At 50.6% G+C, this 9,950-nt stretch overlaps 1 protein-coding gene across 1 annotated transcript in view; it reads right to left on the reverse strand.

The window, feature by feature from the left end:
* The window catches only part of SPINT1 (serine peptidase inhibitor, Kunitz type 1), a 23,638-nt gene extending 13,777 nt beyond the window's left edge, over positions 1–9,861 (reverse strand). The window contains exon 1 of the mRNA XM_010077867.1: positions 9,432–9,861. Within this exon, the coding sequence (XP_010076169.1) occupies positions 9,432–9,861 (430 nt within the window). The remainder of the gene's footprint in view (positions 1–9,431) is intronic.
* Between the last annotated feature and the right edge of the window lie 89 nt (positions 9,862–9,950).

Raw genomic sequence — 9,950 nt, forward strand, 5'->3', positions numbered from 1 at the left:
TGAACTATGCCCTCCCCCCTCACAACCCAATGGAGCCCTACGCCAGCCTGGAAACCAACCCAGAACCTCAAACCACTCTAGAACCGGATCTAGAACTTTCAAGCAAGCCGGAACTTGATCTAGAACACAATCTAGAACACAATCTAGAACAATACTGTGATCTAGAACCCAATCCAGCCCCTTCAGGTGATCTAGAACTGCTCTAGAACCTGGTCTAGAACCACAAAACAAACTTCAAACCTGATCTAGAACCACCACCACCACCACTCCCCTGCAGAATCCCCAGCTCCAGAATTCATACCTGCACCAACTGCACCAACACCACCCCAGCTCTACAAACAACTGACTGGAAAGGACCAGCTGCCTGTCAAAGGCCCTGAGAAGGGAAGGCCTTGGGATGTCTCAAACATCTTGGTTGTACAAAGCCAACAGGCAATAATCCTCTTCCTTGCTGACAAGAAGAAGCCAAGAACGCACCAAAGGCTTCACTCCCCTCACTAACCAAGGACAAACTTTTGCTTAACAAGGTCGGCACCCCCAGCTCCAAGGCACCAACAAAGAAAGTTCAGCCAAAGTTAATCCCACACAGGGTTTGCACAACCACTGACCCCACTGCTTGAAAGGTTTCATGCCACCCTTCACCCTCTTATTAAGGAGACACCCCTCTCCGCTTCCTGTGCTCATTAAGGCCCAGCACTTCCCATGCTCATTGGAGAAAGTCAGGCGGAGACCTGAGAACTTTTGGCTATGAAAGGTGAATAAACAGAGAGAAGCCATGTGTCCAGCACCTGAGGACTCCCGACAAGCTGACAGACTCCTCAAGGACAGACTCATCCCAGCATCCAAAGGGTGGTGACTGACTCTCTGAAAAATTTTCTCTCTCTTCTCTCCTTTTCCTTTCCCTTTCTCTTTTCTCTTCAAGCATCTCTTCATTTCTCTCTCTGGCACATACCGTAACACCTGAGAAGTTTTATGCCAGCTCCTTTTGGGGCTTCTTCAGCAGGTTTCCTTCTTGGGATCATTGCTCGTTTTAGTAGTGAGAAGTGATTGCAAGTTTTGTAAGCGGTTGCGAGTTTTTAGTACTATTGGTACAGAAGGAGAACTAGCACTCACACGTATGCCGCAGGCAGACAGAAGCTGATGGGAATGAGATGTTCCTCCAGTACTTCTGGCTGGGACCAAAACCGGTCCTAAGTCGTGAAGCTGGGATAGTCCCACAGTGATGCTCGAAGACTCTTGCTTCTGGATCTCCATTTACCTGGGACATATCAGGCCCATGAACGCTGTGAGCCCAGTCCTGGTTTTGGGCTATCATCCATAAAACCCTGTCCTAAGCCTGCCCCAGCCCCTGCCATAGCCCTGCCAGCCCAGCAGCGGGGCTCTGGCACTGATCTGCTTCCCAGCCGTGGGCTTGTCCCTGTCCCCAGGCTATTGGGGACTTAGTGGCATGTGCTCCAGCAAACATTTTGCTGCAGTTGAGGTAGATTAGATCTCTGTTCCTCCCATTTACAGAGGCAATACCTTATCTGCGAGCCTATCAGGCTGTCTGGCTCCCTTGTGGGAGTGGAAAAGAGGCTGATAGCTCTGAGCTCCAACTCCCCCTTCCCTTGGACTTTGCTCTGCGCCTGGTGTGTGGCATGGGACACCTGAATGGTCTGTAGTTAGCGGAGTGGCATTTTTCCCTCTCTTAATTTGAGGTGCAGTGTTTTCTGTTCTCCTTTCCCTATGCTTGGTGAATGTTTTGATGGGCAGGTTTCAGTGTTCAGTGCTGGGGGATAGGAACCAGCCATGCCCAGGAGGTGAGCTCGCTGCCCTCTGACTCTTGATCTGGAGGGATGTGACATTTCCACATCCATCTCCTCGTTCCTGTTGTCCTTGTGCCCTCTGCACTCTATCAGGATGTTAGAAAGAGGATGCATTAGTTTTGGATCATGCTTGGACTAACTTTAATCTGTACCCCATCCTCTCTGTACAGCAGCTCCATTTCTTCTTTAGTTCTTTTCCTCTGATATGTACAGATAAAACTTCTCTTACTTTTCTTGCCATGATCTACAAGTGCCAATTCAGCCTGACCTTTGCCAGTTCTCACTTTATGTCTTGGGCGTTTCGAGACATCGGGATAGGCTGCCTTTCCCCTTTGCAGCACTCTCCTTTTACCCCATTCCTTACCAGCTCTCTCTGTCCTTTTATGTAGTTATTTCCCTCACCAGCACAAAAGCCCCTTCTGGCCTTGAAATACATGTTCCAGAGATCAAAGATACAAAACCACTACAGGAGACTCCAAGCCATCGCTGTGTACAAGTCCCCAGACTCACTGCCCACCTGGTTTTATACTTTGGGATGCAGAGATGGCAGAGCCCAGCAGGAGGACTGGGGCCAGGGGCCCAGCAGCAGCACGGGGGTGGAATAAGGACCACAAGGAAGGAACTTCCTCACTCCAGAGGATCAAGATGAGAAATGGTCCCAGCAGTTTATTTTTATCTAGCACTCCACTATTTCTGGTGCACCACCACATACCGAGTGATGTTCAGAGCCACAGCTTGGCAGCTGTTCTGCTCCGGTCCCTCCACAAGCTTTGCCCTGCTTTTACATTGAAGGGGGAAACAGAAAAAAATATCACCTGCCCTGCCTCATGCTGTTTTGTTTCCTAACTGTGAAATTTACTGTGAAAATCAGCTGTGGCCATCTTGCAGGGCAGAAAGAGAGCATGAGAGTCGTGCAGGATTTGGGACTTGTGGGTCCCAGAAGATGCATTAGGGAAGGGTTGGTAACACAGGGCAGGTGGACAGCACTGTTTTATTTGTCCACATGCAAAAAAAAAAAAGGGGAAGAAGGGGGGGGGGGGGGGGGGAGGTGGTGGGGAAGGAAAAGGAAAACAAAGTGAAAAGAAAGGCCACAGCTTTTGTCCAAACACCACCACAGTTTCGGGAAGGCCAGCCCTGGGGTTTGGAGCTGTGTCCTACCCAGGTGCTTAGTGTCTCTCCTGGCCCTGGTGCCCGGGGAAGGAGCAGGGCTGCAGAGCTCCTCCAGCCGCCCCGTCCTGCTGCCCTGCAGCTGGGGCCAACCCCCAGCTGTGTCTGTGCTGGCTCTACTCCGGCTGTCGTGGAAGCTGTTATGGGGCAGCTGCTCATGCCCTGCTGTGCAATGCTCGGCTCAGCTGTTTGCTAACTCCTGGCTGGCTGCTCATCATGGGCGAGACACTTGTCATTCCTGTAATGGAGGCTAAACCCGTCCTTACTGCAATGGAGGGATCTGCATGGGATAAACCGGATCCCAGCTAGAAGACCCTGCAAGAAAAGCAAACAGCTGCTTCTTCCCTCCTATGTCCTGTGGCTCTGCTACAGCTTTGGGCACGGCCAGGGACAATTTTATTTTGGTCTGTGTCACGTGGAGCAAACTTCTGGTCCTTCTACCTTGTGTCTCTGCATTGTCCCTCACCTTACCAGGCAGCCCTTCCCCTTCAAAGCCCAGTTTGAAAATCCCCCCGCACTGCTGCATGGGACCACCGCTGCCAAGCTGCACCCTGAGAAACCTGGGACCAGTGCCACTCTGATGTGATGGAACAGCCGGTCCCCAGCATCACCCCCTGGCCCTCCTGTTCCTCCACCTCTGCAAAGAGAAGTGACATCCCTTGGCATCCTTGACTCTGCTGCCTGCACACAAACTCCTGTTCCCAGCCCTCCTCGTGGGAACCGGTGGCTTTGACTCTTGCCCCATGGCCAAGGACAGTCTGACCTGGCACAGGGATCCTGGAGCAGAAATTGCTGGAGTGCCACAGGGTAGGTGATGTGCTCCATCTGCCTGGGATCAGGAGAAACATCCACAGAGGCCAAAGGTGGCTCCAGCAGACAGGAGTCTCTTACTTTGCTGCCAACACAACCATTTTTCCAAGGCGTAACTGTTGCCAGAAATCCGTGGAGTCAAGACCTGCTATTCCTTCACTTCTAAACAAAACAAACCGTAGTTTGCTTTCTGCCAGGGAGAAAAGCTCTTGTCTCAGAGAATAAAATCAAACAGAAAGACAGCAGGCTCTCATTTCTTCTCTCATTCAGTAATGATAAATTTGGGGAGAGGGGAATTACCTTGCAGGAGTTGGGAGACAGGTGCATGGCCTGGGCATGCTCTAGTCTGCATGGGAAAGTCTCATCCACACTTGCAAGCATCTTTCCAACGTGATCATCCTTTGGAAGCTGTTGGGTTCCTTCTCCCTGGTGCCTCAGGCACTGCGAGCAGCATGACGAGCTCGCTGCCACGCTGCCTTTGCAGCTTAGCAGAGCGATCACGCGTAAAAATCCCCAAGTAATTTACCCTGAGTGGGATCCTGTAATTTGCTGACATTCCTCATAAACTGAAACAAACATAAAAGAAATGAATGCAGAGTCGCTAATTTGGGAACTCATTTTGAATAACTCCTTGCCGATGTGGTAACGGTTAGCAGAGAGCCCTGGTGATAAATAATAGTTGCTGAAATCCTGAATCAGCTATCAATTGGCATGAAGGAGCGGAATCCCCTTCGTGAGGCTCAGCTCAGCGAGTTACCCTACACTACACTCATACACCTCAGAATGATTTGAGGGTGCCACTAGGAAGAGCTGAAAAGAGCCAAGGGGCTCTCACGGCCCATTGGCCAGGTCAGCGGCAGGGACAAGAGCAGAAATGATGCCACCCAAATTGCAACATCCATGAGACACGCAACCTGGGAGACTCCAAGCATCGGAAGCCAGCCGAGCCCTCCTGCCGTGGAAGCCGGTGGGCAGGGACAGGCAGCAGCCGGCTCTTCCCACACAGGCTGAAGCTTTGCTCCAACCTTGCTTCCAGGGAAGTCATTCAAAAGCAAACAGCTTTCATGCAAATCTCATCCATCAACACCAGAAAACTCTCCATAGTAACAGACAAGAGGTAAGGCAGGATGGTGCTGCCGCTACAGTGTTAATTAATTTGCCTGAGGAGGAGGAAAAGGCAAAGAGAACAAGGCAGTGCAATGCATTGCCTGGAGAAAGAGAAATGCAGGCTCGCTCTTTAGGGATTCATCCTGGCTGGGCAGCAAATGCAGTCAGGATAAAGCCATATGGTTTTTGGACAAGTCACGCAGAGCCAAGCAGCTCTCAGCATTCATTTCTATAGGTTTCTACAGTGGTTTGTAAGAGGTGCACACAGCAGGTCAACTTAACCTCTCTAAAACAACACAGCACAATGGAAAGGATTATATTTACAGATTAATGCAATCTGCTGCTGCCCCAGGCTCCTTCCATCCTTCCTCAGGGTGCGGGGAAACCAGTCTGATTTGCTTTAGAGGGAAAAAAAAAGTCTCCCATGGGTCTTCATGTCATGTTAGTAAAGATTGGTGTTCTACTCCAGTCTCCATAGATAGCTCCAGAGCCACCACGAGACAGCCACAATATGCAGCACTTCAGCAAATTCTGCAGGACAAACAGTAGTTTCACGGTGAGTGGAAGCTGCTCATTGCCTGTTCAGCGCCAGACAGGATCCCAGCACCGCTCGTCTTAGTTTTTCTGTGCCTGCAGAGTGGAAACCAGCACGGGACCAAATATTCTAAGATGGAAGAGCTTCAAACTTGGGGAGCTTTCCTCTCTGAATGCATTACCGAAGTTTGAACCTGCAAATCTCTCTCTGCAGTGAGGCAGGAGCAGAAATCCTGGACCCTGCGGTTCCCCAGCACTTCCCATCTCCCACTCACAAGCCCTGAATTCAACAGGAGAGTGTCACTGAGCATTTCACAACCACCACTAAAGGTTCAGTTCAAGAAACGGACAAAGGTTCAGGGAGGTTATTTTCCAGTTTCACACCCAGAACTGGTTTGCCTAGACCAGAATAAGCTCAGGGTAGTTACTTAAACACTGAGCTCCATTATTACCAATAAAGTGCTCGGTGAGCCTGCCCCTCCCGTGTGAGGCAGGCAGAAAACTCGCACCAAAGTTCAGGCAGGGGAATCATTTAAGAGGACAGAGCCTTTTAACAATAACACCGGAGACTTTGGGCTGTACATTAGCTGGTACAGGGAGAGATAGAGCCAACCTGTTGTCACCAGCTTATACAGGACTCGGAAACTCTTGTTCCCTAAAATACTGAAAAGGTACTCACATGATCTGCAGCAGCTAGATTTCAATGGTATTCATTGTTGCCTGTACCCACAGTTTTTCTGAAGTCAGAACACCGTAAAAGTGGCTGCAGTGGGTTAGAGCAAGGGTGCTTCTGTCCTGTGTTCAGGTGCCAACAGTCTCACTGTGGATGCTCCAGCAAGAGCAAGAACACGGCAAGCATACACAGTGCTTCCCCTGTCATACTCCCCCAGCTTTTAGCTACTTCCATCAGGCTCTGAAAACACTCCAACACTCCTGAACATATATAAACCTCTTGATTCAACAGATCTGCTCCCTGTAGCAGTAGTGTGGGTCTTGCAACATGTGTTTTTTTGCTTAATGTGACCCACTAGGATCACTAAATACATATTTCACTATTCACTAGAAAAAAAACATGGTTTTAATCCTCATTATTTAATCTGAAGATTGCCACACGGGCATACCCTAAAGGTTCCTAGGACACCTGACAGCAGCACATAAAAGAAAGGGATGGATGATAAAGCAGTATATAAGCTTTCTGCAGACCTTTAGAGCTAGTCTCAGGGGGCTGACAATAACCTGGGCTCCAGAGCAGCCACAGAGCTTCATATTTTAACAGTGATCAGTACAACAGTAGGAAGACTAGATGGTTTTGTCTCCAGTCCAAAACCTGGGCGAAGATTTTTTGCCTATAAACATTTGGGAGGAAAAACTGACATGCCGAAAACAGCTTCCTTAACACTCGTTCCACCTGGCCTCTTCAGGCATCCTCAAAAGGTCCGGAAGCAAAAATGCCACAGAGCTTCCTTGTGCTGCCAGGTGGACATGGTGCCCAGGGGCTCCTTCGTTTGGCCTCCTGCACCGTCGCACCCTTCCCCTCTCCCCATCAGTGGTCCATTCCTCCTGCACGAACCCAATTCTAGCATCACAGCTGGAAGGGCCTGGGGTTTTGTTATGGATTTTTTTTGTCTGGATCTGAACCAAAATCGAGATCTGTATTCCCCCACTGCTGTGGGGAGGAGAGCCCAGCTCGTATGGTCTGATTTACCCTTGCTATTATTTGTTATTTCTCCAGTAAAGTAACTCCTTTTCAGCCCTGGATTAATAAATAGACACACTCCTTCCTCTCTTTTCCTGCCAGCCCTCCAATATCATTCAAGGTGATTCAGAAAGCTTTTGGTATCAAAGACAATGCCTAAAAATTTCAGGAGAGGAGCGAAACACATTTCCCATTGAAGCACAGCATGAACATTGCTGCCTGACCCAAACACGAAGGAGAGAGTTTCCCAGTGTCTGTCGCTACAGCTGGAGAACTGCCTGGCACATGGCACCCTCCCAGAGTGCAAACACAGGGTGGAGAAGGGACTGAACCCTTCCTACACCTGCCTGGCACCTGGCACCCTCCCAGAGTGCAAACACGGGGTGGAGAAGGGACTGAACCCTTCCTACACCCGCAGTGGTATCGTGGCACAAGCCCCACATGACCGAGGAGGGGCATGCCCGCCTCGGCAGGCAGAGTAACCCTCGCAGCATTTCTGGCATGTTTTTCACTTCTCACTGATAAACCCTCCTGGGTCTTCCTGCTCCACCGAAACCATCCCAGTGCCTGTGAAAGCAGCATTATGGATGGTCCAGAAGGTAGCACCTGCGTATCAGTGGCTGGGACGCTCCAGCTAGGTGCCATGGACTGGCAAACACAGCACTTTGGGTGGCACAGAGAGCGCAGTGACCCAGGGACACTTTCTAGAGACCTGCACACATGCAATGCCAGACCCCAGGACAAGCCCCAGGAGGCAGGGGGTTGCAGTCTCCCTGTATGGGGTGCTGGTCCCCAGAGATAAAGAGGCTGAATTGCTCAACAGTACCTTGTATTTTAATCTAATATTGTGAAATCAGGATGTACAGGAGATGATGCATTCCTTTTTCCTCCTACAACAAAGCATGTAGGAGGTCAGCCAGCTGCCAGCATGCCACCTCCAGTCCTGGAGACGTGGGCTTCAGTTCCTCGCTAACAGCAGCTCCTGCAGAAAGGATTTGGAGCCTGGAATGGAGACACAGGACAACTACTGCAACAGGGAGACAGAGATTTACCAGAAGGCCCTAAATCACAGTGGGAAGCAACTAGGAGGGACAGAGGACAGGAGGTCCACTTCTGCCACATCGCTGCTCAAACCACCAACACCCAGAGGAGCTGTGCTCTGCTCCAAAACCCCCACACTGCTACTTGGGATGGACAAAAGCGGTCAGTGTGGGTTTGCTGCCATTTCACACCTCTAACACCTACCAGGCACAGGCTGGCACATCCCAGCAGAAGATCAAAGATTCAGCTCACACAGTCCAGCCTAAGCCCATGCGCCCACCTGGACGCTCCCCTTGTCATCTCCACAAATCCTTCACCATGGGTGGGCTGGGAGGGGGCATGAAGAGGATAACCCGCACAGACATCTCCTACCAGTCCTGCCCAGGCACTAACATATAACAAACTGGTTATCGTTGCCAAAGACCCAGCCAGGCTAGAGATGTCCCAGCCTCGTTAGGCTTCCTCCAAAACACGGAAGAAGGAGACAGAAAGAGGAATCGCCATGATTTCAGCATTTCTGAACACACTGCATTTGTTTGGAGCCAGCAGAGCGTGTGGCAGGTGGCCAGCTCCAGATTAGTTTGTTTTGCACCTGGTTCTCTGTGTCCAGGTGCAATCTTTCAGAGCAGGGAATCAGGGATCGGGGAAGAGAAACCCACCCCCAAAGGGGGAGTTTTCTAAAGAGCCCCCCCCAGGTACTTCCTCCCCCTCTCCTGTCAGCAAGGACCAGCCCCAACAAGCAGAGTGATACCAAGACAGCTCACCATCCCAACAGCTCACCAGCCAGGCTCCTGCTCACAAGATTCAGGCTGTGGCAAAACTAAAGGTAAGTGGATTGCGTCCTGCCTTCAGCCCCTGAGCAATTAAGAGATTAATGCAGCCCTTTAAAACGGGGTGATGTGTAGATTTTTAGAGGATTTCACTTTCCAACCTCAAAGGCCTGGAGGGAGGGAGAAAAAAAACAATACCTTTCTCTTCACATTGTCAAGTATGAAAAACACAGCCTGCCACAGTCATAAACACTCGCTCCACCTGCTTCAAATAGGGTAAAGAGCAATTCCCTCTCTGTTTACTAAGAGATAAACTGAGGCACAGACCTTAAGTGAGTTAAATGAAGTTAGGGAAAACATTTATGGCAGGGGGACATACAGAAACCCCAACTTTAATACTGCTTTATCCCAAACACTTGGCAGCACAGCTGCACAAATGATGGCTGGGGGGTTACTGCCCTTCCAGCCCCAGTTTGCATAGGTCCATTATGGGCACCTTACCACTGGATCCGTGATCCTTCATTGCCAGGTAGGAATCGTACACGTCCTTCCTCAAGAAGTTGACAAAGCCGATCTTCCTGGCGAACCTACAGACAAATGTCTGCTCGTAGAGGCAGTTGAGGAGAAAGCAGCCCTGGATGTGGTCTTTGTCCGTGCCTGGGACCTGCTCCACCAGAGCCAGGTTACACATGGGGTCCTTACAGCAGGCTCTCAGGCAGTCCCTGCTCCGATGGACCATGGGGGATGACAAGAAGGTGGCTCCGTTCTGGACGGAGGCGTCCGTATCCAGCACCAGATCTGGCATCCCTGCCGTGAAGTCCTCCAGACACATTTCACCGAAGGGTTTTTCCTCCTTCCCTTTGCCCAAGTCCGCTGCCAGCACCAAGCAGACCCAGGGCACAAACCACGGACCTGGACTGCCTCTGCCCATCTTGGCACCGCGATCCTCACCGCCTTGGAACCTCAATCCTTTCCTAAAAGGGAGAAGACAGATGAAGGTCAAAGGGATGGTACCCAGAT

Source organism: Pterocles gutturalis, unplaced genomic scaffold, assembly GCF_000699245.1.
Source record: "Pterocles gutturalis isolate BGI_N339 unplaced genomic scaffold, ASM69924v1 scaffold14758, whole genome shotgun sequence".
Taxonomy (NCBI): domain Eukaryota; kingdom Metazoa; phylum Chordata; class Aves; order Pterocliformes; family Pteroclidae; genus Pterocles; species Pterocles gutturalis.